The 21,701-nt window shown below is 28.2% G+C and overlaps 1 protein-coding gene across 1 annotated transcript in view; it reads right to left on the bottom strand.

Moving 5' to 3' along the window:
• The window catches only part of LOC107446352 (ral GTPase-activating protein subunit alpha-1), a gene marked incomplete in the record, with an annotated part of 61,415 nt that overhangs the window by 5,278 nt on the left and 34,436 nt on the right, over nt 1–21,701 (bottom strand). The window contains 14 exon segments of the mRNA XM_043048658.2: nt 1,557–1,715; nt 3,416–3,539; nt 3,870–3,941; nt 6,647–6,754; nt 7,583–7,764; nt 8,955–9,130; nt 11,111–11,258; nt 14,838–15,041; nt 16,101–16,352; nt 17,877–17,984; nt 18,069–18,137; nt 19,840–19,950; nt 21,233–21,268; nt 21,461–21,569. Coding sequence (XP_042904592.1) covers nt 1,557–1,715; nt 3,416–3,539; nt 3,870–3,941; nt 6,647–6,754; nt 7,583–7,764; nt 8,955–9,130; nt 11,111–11,258; nt 14,838–15,041; nt 16,101–16,352; nt 17,877–17,984; nt 18,069–18,137; nt 19,840–19,950; nt 21,233–21,268; nt 21,461–21,569 — 1,858 coding nt within the window.

The raw sequence follows: 21,701 nt of genomic DNA, 5'->3' as shown, positions 1-21,701 counted from the left end.
AATAGGAACCCGCTATAGGAATTAAACCAAAATTTATACATTAATTATCTTTAAATAATGCAAAGTTAGTAAATCTTTTCAAAAGATATGACAGGTTTTAATTTTTTTGATATGTATTAATTCATTATGTAGATTAGATGATTTAGAAAAACACTTTGATAAAGGTAAGATAAAAATCGTATCACTAAAAACAAAATAATATATATGTTACCAGAATCTTAAAGAATTTAAAATTGAACAAATGAAATTGTTAAAATGATCTAACTCTTCAAAAATGAAAACATAGTGAGAGGAGGGGAAAGTCTCCAAGATTGAAAAATAAAAGATAAAAAATGATCTGTGATATTAAATAGCCGTTAAATTTACGTACATTTATAGGGTCTCATCTGGACGAAATAAAATTATAAGGTTTTTCTTTCGTGATAGACGAAACAAAAAATTTAAAAACATGAATAAATATATATTAAAAAAATGAGAGCTTTATTTAGACTTTATTTGCATTTAGGGATAAAACACTGTAACCGTTTAAATAAAGTTTCCTCATTTTTGTTTATGAAATGAACAAATATGAGAAACGCCATCTCTTACCATCTGTGGATGGGATGAGGGCACCTTCAAAATTTTTAATAAAAGCTCCCATGTTTTTACTATAAAACACATATATTTTACAAATAAAAATTCTGATAGAATTAATTATTTTTTTCCACTGGATAACACTGTTTAATGCTTATCTCAAGTTCTAGTTTTCACTACTCTTCTTATCTCCATCTTGTCAAGAACGTTTGCTTCCCAACTTATATTAACTATTGAGCATCATCACAACTATTTTTTTCAAAATCTATTTCAGGCATGATGGGTAGAAGATCACGTATTATAGTTTGAAATTTTGAATTATAATAAATAAAAATTAAGTAAATGTAAAAAAAATATTTAGTAATTACTTAAAACAATGTAATTTTTTAGTTTTATATACTATTTCATATTGTCAGTCACGGCGACTGATGTGACGTAAATGAAAAGTTCAACGTCAGTCCCCTATGTGTCATAAGCACTTAATGTGTTAATTATGTTTATTTAACAATGAACTTTAATTTTAAAAGGTAATCTTGATTTTAATAGAGTGAGGTGAATAAGTCTAGATTTCTTTATGCACACACTACTGCAGAATTTGCCTCCTAGTGTGAGTGACACACAAGAAGATGAGCATTTATTTATGTTACTACCTTTTATTTAATTAAATGTGTTATACAACAATTTTAATGCAGATCTGGATTTCAGAAAGACGTACTCCAATTAATTCAAGTTTTTACATTTCTGTTTTTCACGAGGCACTGTGAAAGATGAAAATAGGGTACAATGGAGATCTGAAGAAATACAAGTTAGATTGAAAAAATACATAAAATCAGGCACTCTTGATATTTTAAAAAAATCTACCCAGTAACTCCAAAGTCGATTCCACCCAATGAAATTACAGCATTTGCCAGGGGGTGGAACTAAGTTTCAAGGACTAGGTCTATTTTTAAAACCAAAAAGAGGTTATTAATAAAAAAGTATACTTTTTTATGAATAGAATCTGGTTCCATAGAAGCAGACATTCTAGTAGAGACATGAAATATGACTTCTGTGAAGGGTGTGGCATAATAGGGAGCAGTATCACCAGTCGTCTTATTCCTTTGTAATCCTCCTAAAAATCCTGGATGAGTTTCTAATTCAACCTATAAAAGCAAAATAATGGATAAATAGACTCTTATAGATAAATAAAAATAAATAATAATTTTACTCTAATTTATGTTCCTAATATATATCTGTTTAAAAAATTTAATAGCCATTGATAAAATTGGTTTATGATTATGCACGATCTGAAACTGATTCTTAAAGTGAAGATTGGGTCAGATTCTTTAAATTTTCAAAATTTCTTCTTAATTTTTTTATGAAAACAAATTTTACATTAAATGGCTTATTTTGCAAGGAAAACATCAATGTAGAGATGATGGAACAGTGGCTTCAGTGAATAGAAAACAACAGTGTACGGATTATTATTCAATAGCCTAAACGTCTCTGCCAAGTTCTTTAAAAACATACTTGTCATGCTCAGAAATTACTTCCAAACAATATTAATTAATTGCAATCATACTAATTAAAAGTATGAAACAACCATTCTTCATTCATTTCTGAATTGTCATTGTATACATTGCTAAATTTCAAAAGTTTGCTGGCATGTATATTACGTAGTTGTTAAATTGAAGTAACTTTTTTAAAGTTGGTCATTGCATGAATAATTTTTAAATGTAAGAGTGGAAATAAAATCGAAATTTTTTTCCCCCTCTTGAAACTGACTCCTGCAATGATTTATAATATACTTACAATTTCCCTGAATCCTAGGAGAGTATTAATATTATTATGTAATGAATGATAGTTTTAAATTACATACAGTGAAAAGTACTGAGTACCTGAAATCGAAATACAACATTTCTTATAGGTTAAAAAAATAAATAAATAAAGTGAGCAAACGATAATTTGAACTTTCTTTTCATGAATAAAGATACATTTTTCTATATATTTTTTCTATTTGATATGAAAAATTAACTGAGCAAATGATCATATAATAACAAAAAGGCCTCAAACTACAAAAGTAAATTAATCTCATTTAATAAAAAAAAATAAAATAAAACAATGAAGAGAATTGAGTATAGATTTTGTTAATAAATACATTTATAATTTAAAGGGAACCAAACACTAACACTGTTCTCTTCAAACACTATTATTATCAAGCTTCATTAATATTGAGTTTATTCTTCTTACACAAATTTGTTTTTTGTCTATTGAAGCAGAATAAAAATTAAGTTATCAGAAAAGAAGAAAAAATATTCCTTACATTATCTCTTATATTATCTTTTTTAATTGATTAAAAATGTAAACTGAAATTTGTTTATTTTGATTGCAAAAAAGTGTTCAGAAAATAGGCATTTTGATAAGGCATTTTGTACTGTATTTTTTATTATTTTTTTTTAAACTTGTGAGGCTTATTTGCCAACAAACTAGAGATATAGATGAACAAATCTTTTGACTTCAGAAAATTATATTTGCCCCTTACTACAGGGCCATATTTTTAAAATTGTCTTGCTTTGTTGATAATCATCTTGGAAATGTTTCAAACTTCCCTTGAACTAAAAATTGAGAAACCTCAGATTAAGAGTAGCTTCAGCTTCTAATTTAAGCAAATAAAAAAAAATGCACACATTTTGATGTTTATCTTTTTTAATATTTTATTTGTTGAATTTAACTAAAAGCATACAAGGAATAAATATTTTTACCTTTTGGTTGAGAATTTTAATCTTGATAATATTTAATATAATAGCTACTTTAACATAAATTTTCTTAAATAATGTTTTTCTTTTTTTAATATTTTACATACTTCCCAGCCTAATCCAGCTACGAATTCTTCAAACTCTTGACTAGCTCCTGGATTAGATAAAATGGAATTCTTATCTTCTTGTCCAGCAGCAACATATATAACAGCAATTTTATGAGTATCTCGACTGTAAAGAAAAAAAATGTGAACAATTAACTTTCAAGCAGAAATGTATTATTTACAAATATATAATAAATATATTACAAATTTTTATGAATTATTTTTAATATTCTAATTATTAAAGTGAAATTTATTATGCTAACTAAACATTTTTGCTATATAAGAAAAAAATATTTATTCATAAGAAAATTATTTTAATACTTGAATTTCTTTTCATATTATAAAAGACAAAATTAACTAAGATTAATCAAATAATTAATAAAAACTTTATTTTATTATAATAAAGAAAAGAAAAAATTTGAACTTGCAAATAAAATGCAGGTAAGTAAAAATTTACCACATTTGCTTGTCAAGATTTCTCAATTCTCGCAGCAGCTGCTCATTTTTCTTCAATAAATCAAACTGAGATCTAAAAAGAAAGTTACAATTAATTTAAAAACGGGTTTCTTTACTTGCCAATTAATACATATCATCTGAACAATTTAATGTAGGTGTGCATAACCTGCAGCCTTAAATTGATCAATGAGGGACTATTAACCAAAAACTATTTTGAAAAATCAGCATAACATACAAACTATTTTACATTTTTAAAAATTTTAAAACTAGTTTTAATAAATTCAGACGAAATAACAAAAGTATTTGTTTTAAAGTGTAGGAATATCACTTTATAGATCAAATTTTTAACATTTTGGATATTTTTTAAGAAATTATTCTTAATCCAAAACATATTTCAACCAATGTGATTAAAAATTTAATACGAGGGTTGCTATTTATATTTCTGGCCTTGGCAACAGTAAGTGTTGCTAGGCGACCGCAGACGATTTTAATCGAAAGTTTGATATTTTTAAACATAAATTCAGCAGACGATTTACCATTATAGCTTCATTTGTGTTGTTGACAGTAAATTGAAAAGTTCTTCTCTTTCAAAAAATGGAATTGAATCGTGAACATTTTCGTGCCATTATTTTTCATAACTTTCGACGTGGATTGTCAAGACAAGAGTGCTTCGATGAACTTAATTCTTTATTCAGCGATAAAGCGCCATCCTACAGCACTGTAAAAAATTGGTATAACGAATTTAATCGTGGTCGATGTTCGATCCAGGACGAATCCCGTGCAGGTCGTCCAAAATCCGTTGTTGTGCCAGAAAAGATCGATGCTGTGCGTGAACTGATAAAGCAAGATCGTCATGTGACATACCGTGAGATAGAGGCGTCTTTGGACATTAGTATGACTAGCATCAATAAAATATTGCATGAACATTTGAGCGTAAAAAAAATTTGTTCGCGTTGGATCCCGCATAATCTGACAAACGCTCAAAAAAAGGCTCGTGTCGATTGGTGCAAGGAAATGTTGGAAAAATACGTTCAAGGTACATCAAAGGCTGTGTATAACATCTACACAGGTGACGAATCATGGATCTATGCATATGAGCCGGAAACAAAACAGCAATCAACTGTATGGGTCTTCCAAGACGAGGCAAAACCAACAAAAGTTGTTCGAGGAAGAAGCACATCGAAACAAATGATTGCCTGTTTCTTCGGCATTAACGGTCATGTGGCAACAGTGGCGTTAGAGCAACACAGGACGGTCAATTCTGAATGGTACACGACCATTTGTTTGCCAGAAGTCATCGGAAAAATTCGAAAAAAACAGAACAGGCGAATCATTCTTCATCATGACAATGCGAGCTCTCACACATCGACTCAAACAAAGGCATTTCTGATGGAGTGAAAGATTGAACTGATGGGTCATCCGCCGTACAGCCCTGATTTGGCACCAAATGACTTCTTATTCCCACACATCAAAAATAAATTACTTGGACAACGATTTTCGACCCCTGAAGAAGCGGTTGATGCATTCAAAATGAATGTTTTGGAGTTACCTCAATCGAACTGGAAAAAGTGCTTTGAAAATTGGCTCAAATGCATGCAAGAGTGTATTGATCATCATGGAGAATATTTTGAAAAACAATAAAACCAATTTTGATCCTACATATTTGTTTTTTCATTATTAGGCCAGAAATATAAATAGCAACCCTCGTATAAGAGTAATTTATCAATTGCAATTTTTTTTTTTAATGGATCCAAGATAAACTTTTAAAAGTTCATTCCTAAAGAAAAATTTTATTAAAAACAGAAAATAATAAAATGCAAATTTTCTTCTTAAAGACATACTTCTTAATTATTATACATAATTCGCTGTCTTATACTAAAGAATAAGTAAATTATTATTGTGGCTCAATGAAACTTTTATTTCCTCTGCTTCTCCTCAAAAACATTTTATGCACCCACAAGTTAATGATAGCAATATTTGTAATACAAACATATAAATAGATTTATTTTGATTATAAAATTAATAAGATTTTGATTTATCTAAGAATAAGTAAAAAAATTAAATTGATATTTTATTCAAAACTTGGGATAAAAATATTTTTCATGTGCAAATGTTTTATAAAAATGCACATTCAATGTCTTTTTCAGAGTAAGATTGATTAATCAAAGTAACACTTCTCCAAAAGAAAGAGAATACTTGGTTCTAAATATGAAAAAAAAAAAAAAAAGACAACATGAATAACATGTAAATAAAGAGATAAAAACAGTCATGTGCTTTAGTGGTATTATTTGTGTTTTATTTACATTGTCTAGCTTCATTTTTAAATTTTCAATCTACATCTATGTAAACTAATAAGTATTCCATTATTTTTATTTTTGCATTCAGTCAATATAAACAAAAGCCTAGAATGACATACCCAATCCTCTCAAAAGAACACAACACACGTAGTTGTTTTTCTGATTAAATACATCGGATCAAATATTGCACACATTGAAGGTCAATACTCTATACGACATTATTCGAAATTATAATGGACTTTACTGCCACCTAGTGTCATTTAAAAAAAAATAATTACAAATTAAGATTACATCCCTGTGATAACGAGCCTCTGCATTTAGAAAAGCTCTACTCATACATGACAACGTGGACCATAAAGAAAGAATTGCATCATCAACTATATGTTATCACGATCCTGAACAAGCTAATGCAGGCTCTTAACAAGATATTTTTTCATTTGTGTGCTCCACTAATCAAAAAACCTATATTTATAAGAAGTACCTTTTATCCCAGAATGTAAATCCCAACTGATTGAGTAACAGCCTGCAGTGTTGGAAAGGAGAACTCGCTTCAGTAGGTTGAGGCGGTTGAATTCCTTTTGCTTCCATGCTGAAAAACGTTATGGATTCAAGTTAAATTTAATAAATTAAAATAATAAACTAAAAATAAATTAATCAGTGTTACATAATAAACAAAATAATATGACAAGTAGCATCTTCCTAAGCATGCATATAACCAAAACTAAAATACAACACTATTAATTTAAGTTCATAAAGAATTTGTATCAGAATATGTGGGTTAAAATATAATTTCAAAAAATATAAAGTTCTTAAAAAATGATAATTGAACTTTTATCATTATTTTTAGCTTTTCAATTTAAAATTAACCTTCTAACATTATTTATTCATTATTGTTCAAAAGAATATTTTTGTTGCTGGTTTAGTTGCTAAAAACACACTATTACTGCTGGGTTATATTCCTCTATAATGAAGATCTAAAGACAGTACTGATGCATGGGCAAGCTTTCAATTTCGATATCCCTAACCATGAACGGTCTTTTTCTGACTAAGAAACTGGTAGAGCATTGGATTGGGATTCTGACGACTCTAAAGAAAGTGCAGACAGACACTTTAGCATAAGGAAATGAATCTGAAACTGGTAGGTATGATTAAAACATCTAACAACAACTGGGCATCAGTTTTTTCAAAAAAAAATATTTATGATTAAAAAAAAATATAAGTTACTGTTTTAAAAAATTTCTCAATATATTCCTACTATATGTTTCAGAGAGATAAGCGATAAACTTTTTTTAATTGATGCTTATAAATTTTAACATATTTATATTCAATTAATATTTAATATAGTCTAAAAAGCCTCCATTTCATCCTCTATATCCAACACATACAGAAAAAATAGTTTTATTTTAAAGATATTTACCAACTGTTTAAGGAATACTTTTCAAATTGTGAAAGCTCTTGTTTCCTTTGAGAGAGAATATTATTTATGATATCATTTTCTTTATCTCTACCCTCTTTATTTTGTAAAGAAGGAGGCACGTTCAACACTTGAACACTCTCACAGACACACTCATGGCTTGTGTAACCTATGTACTGGAGCAGCTGTAATGCAAAAAAAGAAGAAAAAAAAACATAAATGCCACAATAAATGGAATATATCATGTTTTTTTTTACAAAGATTGTCATTTCACATACAATGCTACCTCAAAAAAAATTTCATGCTTAAAATTTAAAAGTCTTAAAGCCAAAATTTGAAAAGCACGATTTCATTATAATAATAAATTTTATTAGGTCTCTCCATGATTTTGCTCAAACGTCACACATGAAATTAAATAATATGTTTCTCCAAAATAGTTTGAAAATAGATAAAATATTTTACTCAATACAATATTCATGTTCATAATAAATCTGTGTATAATTATAATTCAGGGCTCGTAGAGGGTCAAAAGAAAAAAAAATCAGGAAATTTTTAAAATGGTTTACATGTTATGGATTTAAGTTATTATGATGAACCTCAATTTAAATGAAAGAAATAGTTCATAATTAAAAAGAGATAAAATAACTAATAATAAATAAATAACAAATTAACGTAATTACTAACTGATATAAATACTAATAAGAGGTTGTAATTAACAAATAGTATGTGAAGTTATTAATTTTTGAAAATGAATGGTAAAGTGGTCATGAGAGTTAGACAAGAGAGTTATGGCCATAACAACCAACAGGCCGATTCATGGTACATAGTGATTGAATTGATGAACTCTTAAAAATAATATGAGTGACAAATTTGAAGAATTGAAAATTAAATAAAAATATTAAAAAAAAAATGAAATACAACTTTTTAAACAAAGACAGAGATATATTATCTGCTAATCAATTTTTCTTAAAGAAAGAAAGAAAAGAAAACAATATAAATTTTAGAGCTGTGATATTTTTCTTTAAAATAACAAAATCATTTAACGAATTTTCAAAATGCAATAATTAATTTCTTATGATATTCAAATGAAAGTTTATTCATAAAAGAGAAATAGTAATAAAAAGAGAAATCAAAAATCATGTATAAAGCAGCTAAATACAATTCCAAAGGAAAGTTGAGCAATGCAGCAGAAAGTCCATAAGAAAATTGAAACCAATATAAAACTTTATTTAGCCAAAAATGACTATTAAACATTGCTATGTTCTTAACATTCGCACAAATTAATATTTCTGTTTAAATTTTGTCAATTTCAGAATCATAACAAACTTTATTAACACAAATCAGTTTAAAGCCTGTTTATAAATAAAGTACTTACTTCGTCTAAATTATCTACATTGTCAAAACTGTTTTCTGCAGTGGGAAGTTCGTTTTTTTGTCTACGATGAAGGCAATTATTCTGACTAAGTGAGGAACTCGAAAGGCCACTGGCATTAAGGCTGGATGACTGCAAATCCTGAGGTACAGTTAAGCTCTGTGGTGCTTCAAATGGATCTATAATAAACATTACATTTTCATGAAGCCCTCGATCATCTTTAAAAATTATGAAATAAAGCAGAAACAAAATTAAATAAACCTGGTGGCGCTCCTCATGTAACCTGTCAAAAATAAATACCCCGAATCAAGATATTCTGAACTATTTATTTTGTAGGAACTTTCCACAGGGTGTAGCAGAGTAGCGCGCAGACATTATTTAACAGCATATAACTAATAAAAGCTGTTTATTAATTACAGTGCAAGTCTATCTACAATTTGGAATTCGTGACACATGAAAAAGCTGACATTACATATGAATTATTAACACAAAAATTGCCGAGATAGCCTGGTCGGTAGGGCGTTGGGCCCATGTCCGAGAGTTCGAACCCCGCCGGCCAAAGACTCCCCGCGTAATAAAGTGACTGATGTACGTTAAATCTGTCGAGTTGCAGAAGTCCTCCATGTTCCCATAACAAATCAATACCTCTGGGGGTACTGGATTGGAGATCGATCGTTCTTTGACTCTGGTCAAAATTACGATCTGTGGATGAATGAATGGGTCCGCCCTATAATCGGGTGTGGCAGAAGTCGAATTCTTGGACATAGATGGCGCCACTGAAAAACAAGTAGCGCACACTCTGCCTTAAATTTGCTCGGTTTCACCAAGCAGGCTTGCCCGTGGCAAGTGGCATTAGAAACAACAACACAAAAATTGAAACTACATATGGCAAGTTTCCATGAAATCTGTACTTTTGACAAAGTCTCTAGTTTTCCAAGTTCATGTAGGACATGTCCAATCTATTCACTAACAGACTATAAAACTTCCTCTGAGACAGAAGTAAGCATCTCACACTAGCAGGGTAGAGGTTGTCACATATCAGCTGCAGGTATAGCCAATGAAATATAAGTCATTTTGATCTTCTACTCTAATGTACAAGCAGAAGAACGTATCCTTATATGATAAACAGGATTGCAAATTAAATATGGTAAAATAATTCTCATTCGCATTGTATTATAGAATAATATGTTTCGGGTAGTAATTTTTGAAAGCAAAAACATTTAATACTTTAATAATAAGTTTATGGGTTTTGGCATAGCAAATTTCAAAGACTAAGGAAATCATAATGGGTGTGAAGTTTTATTTAATAGTAAAAAAAAAAAAAAAAATTAGTTTATGAATGCATGCTGATATATAAATTTTTAATAATAGTTATATTAAAATAAAAATTATGATTTTAATCAGAAGAAAACTATTTCACCTTTCTTATATTCTTTTGTCTTATTTTATTAGAATGCTCTCATATTTTTTAATGAATTTTTAAATATGTTTAATGAAATCAAAAGTATTATGTAATTATTTTAGTTTTTATGTTAATGGATTGAAAATATTTCATACTTAGCATTTTTTTAAAAGTACATTTTAAAACAATAGAAATGTATTAAATCTAAATAACAATTTTGGAGGAATAATATAATTGACAGACAAAAATAGCTATTACAAACGTAAATTTTAATAAAATAAAGAATTCTGATCAATCTGCAACAATCTGTTTAAACATAAAATTTTCACAATACCTTGTTTTGTATATTAACTGTGTAATGACATGAATAATTATTAGATTGTTTAAAGTTCTTTTCTATTATTGAAATGTGTAACTTCACAAGTATAGAGTTTTCAACAGATTTTTTGTTGGAAGGTAGTACCCATTAAGTTTATGTTATAAAAAGGTTTTCTCCAGACATTTCTTTTCGACATACACTAAATTGTATAAGAAAAGTAACATTTAATATTTAACATTAAGACACTACCAGTAATGAATGACCCATATAAAAAATGAATAATAATAATCATACTTATACATAAATGCAATTTTTTGCTTTTTTGACATGGCGGTTATATCTTGGTTAAAACTATTAAAAACTGATACATGTCAAAAAATTGTTAGCCTTATTTGTATACTTCACATTTAATACACAAAGAAAATAAGAGCATATTACCAGTTTCAGGGTAACAAAAATATGAATCTGGAGGACCATACAGAATTGAAGAATCCCATGAGAATTTTCCACCCAAGTCTCGCACAATTATTCGTACTTGAGATTTCGAAGTGGTGAGACCAGCAGTTGCACCCCCACCTGGCATGTCCTACAAAAAAAAAAAAAAAAAAAGNGCAGAAGTCCTCCATGTTCCCACAGCAAATCAAACCTCTGGGGGTACTGGATTGGAGATCGATCGTTCTCTGATTCAGGTCAAAATTATGATCTGTGGATGAATGAATGGATGTATGAATGGGTCCGCCCTATAAACGGGTGCGACGCATGGTGTGGCAGAAGTCGAATTCTTGGCCATAGATGGCGCCACTGAAAAATAAGTAACACACACTCTGCCTTAAATTTGCTCGGTTTCACCAAGCAGGCTTGCCCGTGTGGCAAGTGGTATTAGAAACAACAACAACACAAAAATTTAAACTACATATGGCAAGTTTCCAAGAAATCTGTACTTTTGACAAAGTCTCTAGTTTTCCAAGTTCAGGTAGGAAATGCCCAATCTATTCATTAACAGACTATAAAACTTCCTCTGAAGCAGAAGTAGCATCTCACACTAGCATGGTGGAGGTTGTCACATATCAGCAGCAGGTAAAGTCAATGAAATATAAGTCATTTTGATCTTCTACTCTAATGTACTAGCAGAAGAACTTACTTATATGATCTTTATATGATAAACAGGATCGCAAATTAAATATGGTAAAATAATTCACATTCCCTTGTATAGAATAATATGTTTCGGGTAGTAATTTTTGAAAGCAAAAACATTAATACTTTAGTAATAAGTTTTGGGGTTTTTGACATAGTAAATGTCAAAAACAAAGGAAATCATAATGGGTGTGAAGTTTTATTTAATAGTAAATAAAAAAAAATTGAGTTTATGAATGCATGTTGATATATAAATTTTTAATAATAGTTATATTAAAATAGAAATTATGATTTTGATCAGAAGAATAACGATTTCACATTTCTTATATTCTTCTGTCTTATTTTATTAGAATGGTCTTATCTTTTTTAATGAATTTTTAAATATATTTAATGAAATCAAAAGTATTATGTAATTATTTTAGTTTTTACGTTAATGGATTGAAAATATTTTATACTTAGCATTTTTTTTAAAGTAAATTTTAAAACAATAGAAATGTATTAAATATAAATAATAATTTTGGAGGAATAACATAATTGACAGAAAAAAATAGCTATTACAAACATAAATTTTAATAAAATAAAGAATTCTGATCAATCTGCAATAATCTGTTTAAACATAAAATTTCCATTTTGTATATTAGTGTAATGACATGAATAATTATTAAATTGTATAAAGTTCTTTTCTATTATTGAAATGTGTAACTTTGCAAGTATAGAGTTTTCAACAGATTTTTTGTTGGAAGGTAGTACCCATTAAGTTTATGTTATAAAAAGGTTTTCTCCAGACATTTCTTTTCGACATACACTAAATTGTATAAGAAAAGTAACATTTAATATTTAACATTAAGACACTACCAGTAATGAATGACCCATATAAAAAATGAATAATAATAATCATACTTATACATAAATGCAATTTTTTGCTTTTTTGACATGGCGGTTATATCTTGGTTAAAACTATTAAAAACTGATACATGTCAAAAAATTNAAAAAAAAAAAAAAAAAAAAAAAAAAAAAAAAAAAAAAAAAAAAAAAAAAAAATGCAATTTACAGTACAATAATTTAACACAGCCTAAAGGTGAATATAACAGGTTTACCTTTAGGCTGCTCTAGATTTCAAGAGGTTTCAAAGAACAGCATTAAATAAAGAGAAATTCAAAAAAATTCTTTTGCATATTGCCAAAAATGAAGACATTTTAAGACCTTCAAAGTCAAGAAAAAATTAAGGACTTAAATTAGAACATTTCAAAACCTAAATGTCAGTAAGAAAACTTTAGAACTAAACATGAAAACTAATTTTTTGAACACCATTAAAAACATTTTAGGAACTAAGAACTTTTAAGAATCTGTGTGAAAGTTTTCAGTTATATATTATTTTACAGATTCAGAGACAATGCATATTTAAGAACAGGTTTACAATTTCTTGAATCTATAGCGTTACAAGTAACTAGGGTAAACTGTTCTAAAATAAAATCTTGAGATGCCTAAACTAGCAATAAACTTTTTCAAAATGAGAATTTTTTTAAAAAAAATCAAGCTTTTACTATTTTGTCAAATTTCTACTAATTTTAATTTTTGCACAAAAAATTAAACAAAAGTAAGATAGAGAAATTAAGCACAAATAACCTTTTGCACTAAACATTTCTTTAAGTTTTCCCATTTTTCCTGCGGCAGAATCGTGGCGACACGGCGACATTGTCACAGAATGTTACGGAGTTTTTGCAGAAAGATTTTTCCCTTGAGAAGAAAAAAACTTTGGTTTTCTTTTCTGCAGAAATTTTCGAAAGATTTTCTCTTTTCTTCAGTATTATATTCGGAAGATGCTTTTCTTGCGCATGGGAGTGAAAAAAAAAATGCTTATGATTTTTCGGTTCTCATTTGAGGATAATAAAAAATAGAGTAATGAATTAAAAATTTGTTCTCTTTTTTGCAGAAATGTTCGTTCTATTTTTTATGCAATTATTACTATTGATTTAGACATAGCTTTTAAAATCAAATATTTTTAATACTGTATTATTTATTACAACAACTGTATCTCAAAATGAAAATACGCATTTAGTAACCTCTTTTTGAAGAGTCCAAGATTTTGCAGTATATCTTTTTTTCGATAGTTACTACTACAGATTTCACAGTTTTTTTTAAAATGTTACGATAATTTACAAAAGACGAAAAAAAAAAACTAATAAGTGTCTTTTCCCCCTACATAGTGCAAGAATATCGACATAATATTAGAATTAAAAAAATATTACATATTCAATTAAAAAAGGTTTTTTTTCTTCTTTTTTCGAAGTTGATGCTTCTGTTACTTTAAATTAGTAATATGTATATTTGTTATTTTCAAAAGTATCTTGCAGAAAGATATTAGTATTAGAGAGGTAAAGCCCGAAACAATTCTGCCACAAGGCCCATTTTTTAATTTGAATTAACAGATTTCTAATTATCTACTAATTTATTTATAACAGAAAATTTGGCGAAAATGTTCAGAATAAGTTTAGAAAAGGTTTTAGCAAATACTAGGACAAATACTTTCAGATTTTTTTCAGAAATCATTTTCTTTAAAATGCTTCTGAAATTAATCCAAATTATCTGAAAAAAGGGTAAGGTGAGGATTGCGTAAGCATTTAAAAAAGAAAATTTAAAATGACTAGGAAAATGTAGCATACATTTTAAAGAAAAGGTTAACTCTTCACAATATCTGAAGGAAATGGTGTTTATCACTAATAATCTTAATTATTTTTAGTGAGGGTTCTATAATTTTATTAAAAAAAACTTAAAAAAAAGCTTAATGTAAAAAAAATTAACACAAAATCAACTAAACAAGATTCAACTCTACTCATTTGGTGATTATGTGAGACAGTTTTTAGCAGTGGATGTAATGGAGGAAAGTTTTCTTAAAAATCGCTACTTAATCAAAAGTAGGAAGAAAAAACAATAATAATAATAAAAAACACAGTGCACATTTCAGAAGCATTAAAAAGCAATAGTAATTAAGTTCCACTTAAAAGATTTAAAGTATGTAAAGAAAACTTACAAGAGCTGGTATTTCTACAAATGAAACAATGGAGCAGTTGTTAAGTATGAAAAATTGAACGTTCGGAGCATGAAACACTTCTGCAGACAACTCATCACCAGTCAATGTAGGGACATCATCATGCTCATGCACAAGACTAGTAAGGCGTGATGCTCCAATGCCCATGGGAAAGTGACCAAGATGATTAATTAGGTGACATAAGAGCTAAAAAAGAGTTCATTACATGTCAATAAAAAATGATTTGTTAAAATATTTCTGTTTACTGCAATGCAGGTTTAGAATGATTCAAATTCATCGATTTTCTAGAAAAAAAATCATTAATAAAACTGTAATTCTACTCTTAAAAAAATCAATGATTTAAACCAACTGATTTTTCAAAAAAATTATTAATTTAAATTTAAAATATTTTTTGAACAATATTATAAATAAATATGTTTTTTAGGGTGTTATTTTTTAAAAAGTCTTATTTCATTGATAGTTATGGTATTTATACAACCAAAATGATTAATGATTAATCAGGTGAGTTGACATAAGAGCTGAAAAAGAGATCAAAATGATTAATGATCAATAAAAAATGATTTGTTCAAATATTTTTGTTAACTGCAATGCAGGTTTGGGATGACTCAAATCACTAGATTTTCCAGAAAAAAAATCATTAATATAAATCAGCTGTAATTCTACATAAAAAAAAAATCAATGATTAAAACCAACCGATTTTTAATTTTTTTTTTTTTTAAAAATTCAAATCTAAATATTTTTTGAACATTATAAATAAATATGTTTTTTAGGGTGTTATTTTTGTAAAAGTCTCATTTCATTGATAATTATGGTTTTTTTAAACGAAATAATGGAAAGAGGGAGCATCTAAATTATTAAATTTAAAAATTAACTTGAGACAAAGTAGATAAGAGGGGCATGAAACTCTTAAATTATAATTTTTCATTAGCTTTCACATTTAAATTATACCCATTTAGTTCTACGTTTATTTAATTAGATTTAGATTTTATGTTTATTTAATTATTAATTTAGAATTTTTCCCTGTATCAATAGAAATCATATCGACTTCAAAGCAAGTTCTGGATACTGATATTCTGAAATTTAATGGCATGGTAAACATTGGAAATAGCACGAAAACAATAAATCTTGGTTAGTATGCGGTCTTTAAAAATATAAGCAACTGAGGTACAAAAATTAGCTTATTTACAGTACAATAAATGGTCAATGGACAATAAGTTGAAATCAAAATAAATTTTAAATTCTTACACTTTTGGCAGCCAATTTAATAGCTATGTTATGGTCTTGATTCTGTATAGTCTTAAAAAAAGAGCTGTCGGCTGACCTGGCCTTTTCTGGACTTTGGAGTGTTCGTGGTGGTACTGATGGGGTAGGGGTAGTGCCTTCTTGAAAATTTTCTACTTGGACATTAGGATCGACATCTGGAGTAGAGAGTTCAGTTAAGGACTGGGTACTTTGGGGGGCATCCACTTTCTTACCATTTGCAGCAGCATTAAGAACCTATCAAACATAATACACAATTGAATTCACTAGTTAGTTTAGTTTCCACAGTTAATTAAATACTTATTTCAACGTTTTAAAATTTAAAAGAACACAAGAGAGTTTATTTAAATGATGACTCAGTTTTTGGCTATCATGATAAAAAGTATTTGATTAACTTTGACATAAATACAATAGTTTCATAAGCAACCTTTCAAAATTGCTCAATAGTTTACGATTAAAATGGTTTGAGTGTTGAGTCAAGCAATAAGACTAATCTTCTTCTTTGAACTGGTAGATAATTACATAAATTTTATTGTGTTCAAGCAAACATATATTTGAATTTGCCTAAATTATTATGAGCTTGCATCCTTTACTAACAACACGTCTCAACAGCCAGAACTTCTCTTGCAACTAATTCTGGATGGCCTTGCTTGCACATTGGATAATTATGTATTTGTACTCTTTTTTAAAATTAGGTTTTAATAGAAAACAAATACCTCCAATGAAACTTTTAAATTACATACATTCAGTTCTTGCCATCAGGCTAACTACGGGAGGTTTTTTTGAGGTTTTACTCTCCATGTAACGCAAATGCAGGTTAGTTTCATCAAAATGTCCTCCATGAAGGCAACTATCTCCTAATACTTGATCTAGGAGTTCCCTTGTCTTCGGGATTGGTTTCAGAATTACAAGGCTATGGAGTTGAACATTAGTAGTCGTAAACCCAAAAATGGTTCGGTTATTCAACGCCAGTTAGAAAATTATATACATTAAAATATGTTTTTAGGAAATAAAAATTGTTTAAAGAATTTCCCTAAAAGTCCTATTCTCAATTTTACAGTTTACACAACAATTTTAAATTTTCTATTCGCTTTTAAAATGTTTAAAAACCAAAGAAAAAGGTTAGAAATACAACCATAATTTCCAAGTGGGTAAAAATGAAGCTTAAGGTCCAGTGCTAAAACAAAAATTTAGGTTAAATAATCAGTAACATCATTCAGCACAAGCAGTAAGCGGATATTCATTGAATTAGTTCCGCTTTATCATTAAATTGTTTTTTTTCTCCTTTTGAGTAAATTGTTAAACATCAATAAAACAAACTAAAATATAGATCTAAATAAATAATTAACTGGCATAAAATAACAAGCATACTTAAAACAAAAATTTATTTTTGTTGTTTATATGAACAATTTAGTTTTACCTTCCAACGTTTGCCTAGCTTTATTTTTTAGCCGTACCACCACCAAGAGAAAAGAAATTCCATTGGTTTCATGACTACATGCCTATTTATTAGTCTCATTATATAATATAGACAATTAGAAACGTTGAAAACTTGTTTTCCTTTTTAATAAAATAAACATCTTTTTTACTTAGTTTAAATAATAACCATAACTAAAATAACTCCTCATTTACTTAGTCATATTTTTATATAAATCAAATTGATATTACATTTTTATGATAAAGAAAATGCCCAATAACTTGTTAAAAAATATTTAACAAAAAAAATCGATATTACACATTGTGAATAAAAAGAAAATTTACCTTAAATACAGCAAGAAGTGGAACAAAGTCCTGCTCATTTATTGAGGGTGAACCAATTTTAGTGACGAAACACCATTCTCCAATACAATGAATTAGTGACAAAATGAGCTAAAAAAAACATTTATATTTGAACATTCCTAACAATTATTATTTCTTTTAGGCAAACATACTAATTAAACGTCAATACATTACTTTTTTATCATCTTCTAATAAAATAGCATCAGATGAAGGAAGTAGATTTTCTAATGTGGATGAAAGAACCTAGAAAGAAAATAAATAAATAATGTACAGTGCGCTAAAAAAAAGAAAAGTAAACAGAGCGCCAAAGAAAAGAAAAGACCACCCTGAATAACTTTTGATTTAATGATGGGATTATCATATTCTAGGACCTATTCTTAACGATTTGAGAAGGTGACCTCAAATATGCTAATTAATTAGTGCACACTGTATTTTAAGTTACGAAATTAGACACTAAAACGTACTTTCCCTGAATAAACCTACTTTTTTCCCAATGGATTCCGATTTCTAATCCCTGAAATATAGGGATAGCCTCAATCTGGGAAATATGGTTCACATAGTTTGGTTAAGACAGTAATCTATAATTTCAACCCCTTAATGCTAGTTTAACTTTTTTATATTTCGTAGAACTTGTAAGCGAATTGAAAAATTTCTTGCACACAATTATAAAATTCGTTTATCCGAAGATACTTCCATACAAAAAATAAATGTTAGTAAAGATTTATTATTTTATTTAATAATAGCTGAAAAAATTTGAATAGTAAGGTATGCAATTTTTTATGTAATTTTACATGGCAAAATTCAAAATTTGTGCGAAATCAGGTGAATAGTTCCTGAGAAATCGAAATTTAAACATAAGACTTCTTTAAAATTCAATTTCTCAGGAAATATTCAACCGGTTTTCCTCAAATTTTGTATTTTGCCATGTAAAATTACATACTTTAAAATGATGTAAAAAATTGAATATCTTAAAATTCAAAATTGTTTTGATTATAATTTAATAAAATAATAAATGCTTGCTAAAATGTATTTTTTGCATGAAATTATCTTTGGATAAACGAATTTTATAAAAAATGCAAAAATTTTTCAATTCACATAAAAGGTTTGAGACATGGTGGAATACGGAAAAAGTAAAATTAACATTAAGGGGTCCAAACTATGCATTGCTCTTCAAATTTAACTATTTGAACCATATTTCTAAGATTGCGGCTACCTCCTTTATTTTTGAGGTTAGAAATCTGAATCCGTGGAAAAAAGGCATATTTATTCAGAAAAAGTAGTGATTTTGTAACTTAAAAGTACCGTCCACACCAATTAATAAGCATATTTGAGATTAAGTTCTGGAATGTGAAGATCCAATAAATAGATCAAAAGTTATTCAAGGTGATCCAGGTTTTTATTGACACACTGTACATAATACAAATATTTCAAAAATGCAAATATTAGGCCAACTATTGTGACAGAAAAACTTACAGACATAAATAGATTGTATTTTATGACATTTGACAAATCCTATCACGGTATCATTCGAAAAAAGAATTATTATGATTTAAATAATTATTCTAATGAAATTACCAAATCAGCCAAGTCTTTTTTGAAAGAAATCTTGCTCAATTTTTCACTCAAACAAGAAAGTCTAGAATATGCTGTTTTTATCCAAAGCATGCCCATAGAAGTATTCCTTCAAAGGACCAAACAAATAGTGATCTAATGGGAACAAATATAGTAGAGCATATCCTCATTCATAGTGTAGGTTTCATCATTAAAATAGTGTTTAAAAATTGTACTTTTCAATCTTCCAAACAAGAGATTTTGCCCTCAGAAAAATTGTAAATCAAGTAATTCACCTGAGGATAGTTAGGTGTTTACTTTATGTGCGGATAAAGGCACCGACAAGGAAGCACCTATAAATCTTCCTACTACATAACTGGAAGTGGGCACTTACCTCAATTACTGTCCTGCATAGATCAGAATGCATTCTCTCCAGTTCCTCCCCATGATCGCACAGCAGAAGCAGCATGTCTGAAGCAACACGAGCCACAGCTTTACAGTTAAACTGTAAAGAAAAATATATTAGGCTCTTTACTTTTATAGGATCTTTAACTGTTTTAATTATCTTTAGCAACCTCATGTAGGTCGATGACTTCAAATGCGCCAATCCATTCAAGTTACTAGTTAAACTAAAGCTTTGTTTACAATTAGTCCACACTGGCTCTCGAAGCAGCAGAGCTGCCACTTTAATTGTCATAAGTAAGAATTTAAATTTATTATGATTTTCAAGTAAGTTTTAATAGATAATAAAAATTCAATTTTTGAAAAAGGCTACACGATTGACCAGTAGAAATTAATTTTGCCCTACATCAGGTGCGTCACACTTTCAAGTCAGGACACATTATCTTGTATAAAATTACAGAAGGTCACCAGCAGGATGAATAAGTAGTTTTAGGTCAATGACGTTATTGGGTTTTGGCAATCCATGCTTTTAATCAGGCAAATCAGGAATATTGTTTGATTATTGTATTTTGCTCGTAAAAGTCAACCGATATTTTAAACTTCAAGTTATAGAAGTCAACCCCCTTGAATTCTCTATATTCAATTAAAAGTTTGTTGAAAGACAAACTTATAATAATAAATTTAACATTGGCTAAAGTAATTACTGAAAATTTACTTAATTTGATTTATTATAAATAAATTTTTTATTTATTTTAATCTGTTAATTGTGCATGCCACTCTACCGTATCAAAATACAAGCACTTTTAAGCAGGATGATGGAATGACAGAGATTTCCTTAAAAATTATATGGCTGGTTCTAAATAGTTTTATTTTGGTTATATTTTCTAGCAAAATTTTTTTTTTGCACAGAATTATATTTTAATTAATAATATTTTTAATTTGATATGGATTTTTATATAGCTTAAATTGCAATCAATTCAAAGAAAATACTAATAATTTTTCCCGAAAAGATTAATCCATTCTACTGGAATTCTGAGAAGTGGAAATCCTTTAAGTTATTGTACTTGTATTTTCAGAAAAATCTAAAAAAAGTGCGATAAATCTGGAAAAGTGGTGTTATGAGCTAAATGAACATAATGATTGGGAAAAGTATAAACTCAATAAATAAGTAAAAAGTAAGAGGCCAAATTATTAAATTATTCAGTAAGATAATTTTAATGCACAATTCAAAACAAAAAAATTAAAAGTTTAAAATAACAATTAAAAAAAATCATGAGTTTTTAACAAGCATGGCAGTTAAATTTTTTTTTAAAAAATCTTAAAATATATTAACAAAAATAATTCAACCACAAACAATAATAAAATAAACAATAAAACCAAAATACCTCTACATCCCTGGGTTTTTGAGTGGATAAAGCAGACTTCAAAGCAAAAATGTGTTATTGAAAGACATGCAGAGCCCAATCACCAAAGATGAAAATAAAATGGAAATAAGAAAATAAAGTAAAATCTATGGAAAATAAAACTATCTAAAAATTGCTTAGTGTAAGTTAGTAAATACAAGGGGAAGGAGGCACAAAAATATGTAAAAAAATGTTGGATTGAAGACTCACCCTAACAGCAATAAGTAAGACTGTAACTGCTTCTTTAATGCGATAGTGACTGGTTTTATTCGTTAATTCTTCATATAAATAAATACCAATACTGTTGATTGCAATGCATCTGATAGAAAAAAGCAGTCATTATAAACACTAAACATACCAACACTTTACAATAGAATACAACAAACAATAAACAGTCTTTTAGCTGGTTATGGTATGCTTAGTGTTAATATATAATGGTCACAAATAAAAG

This window comes from Parasteatoda tepidariorum, chromosome 1 (assembly GCF_043381705.1).
Source record: "Parasteatoda tepidariorum isolate YZ-2023 chromosome 1, CAS_Ptep_4.0, whole genome shotgun sequence".
In the NCBI taxonomy this organism is placed as follows: Eukaryota; Metazoa; Arthropoda; class Arachnida; order Araneae; family Theridiidae; genus Parasteatoda; species Parasteatoda tepidariorum.
Note: the sequence above shows the minus strand (reverse complement) of the source record. Positions and strands in the feature narration are given on the sequence as shown.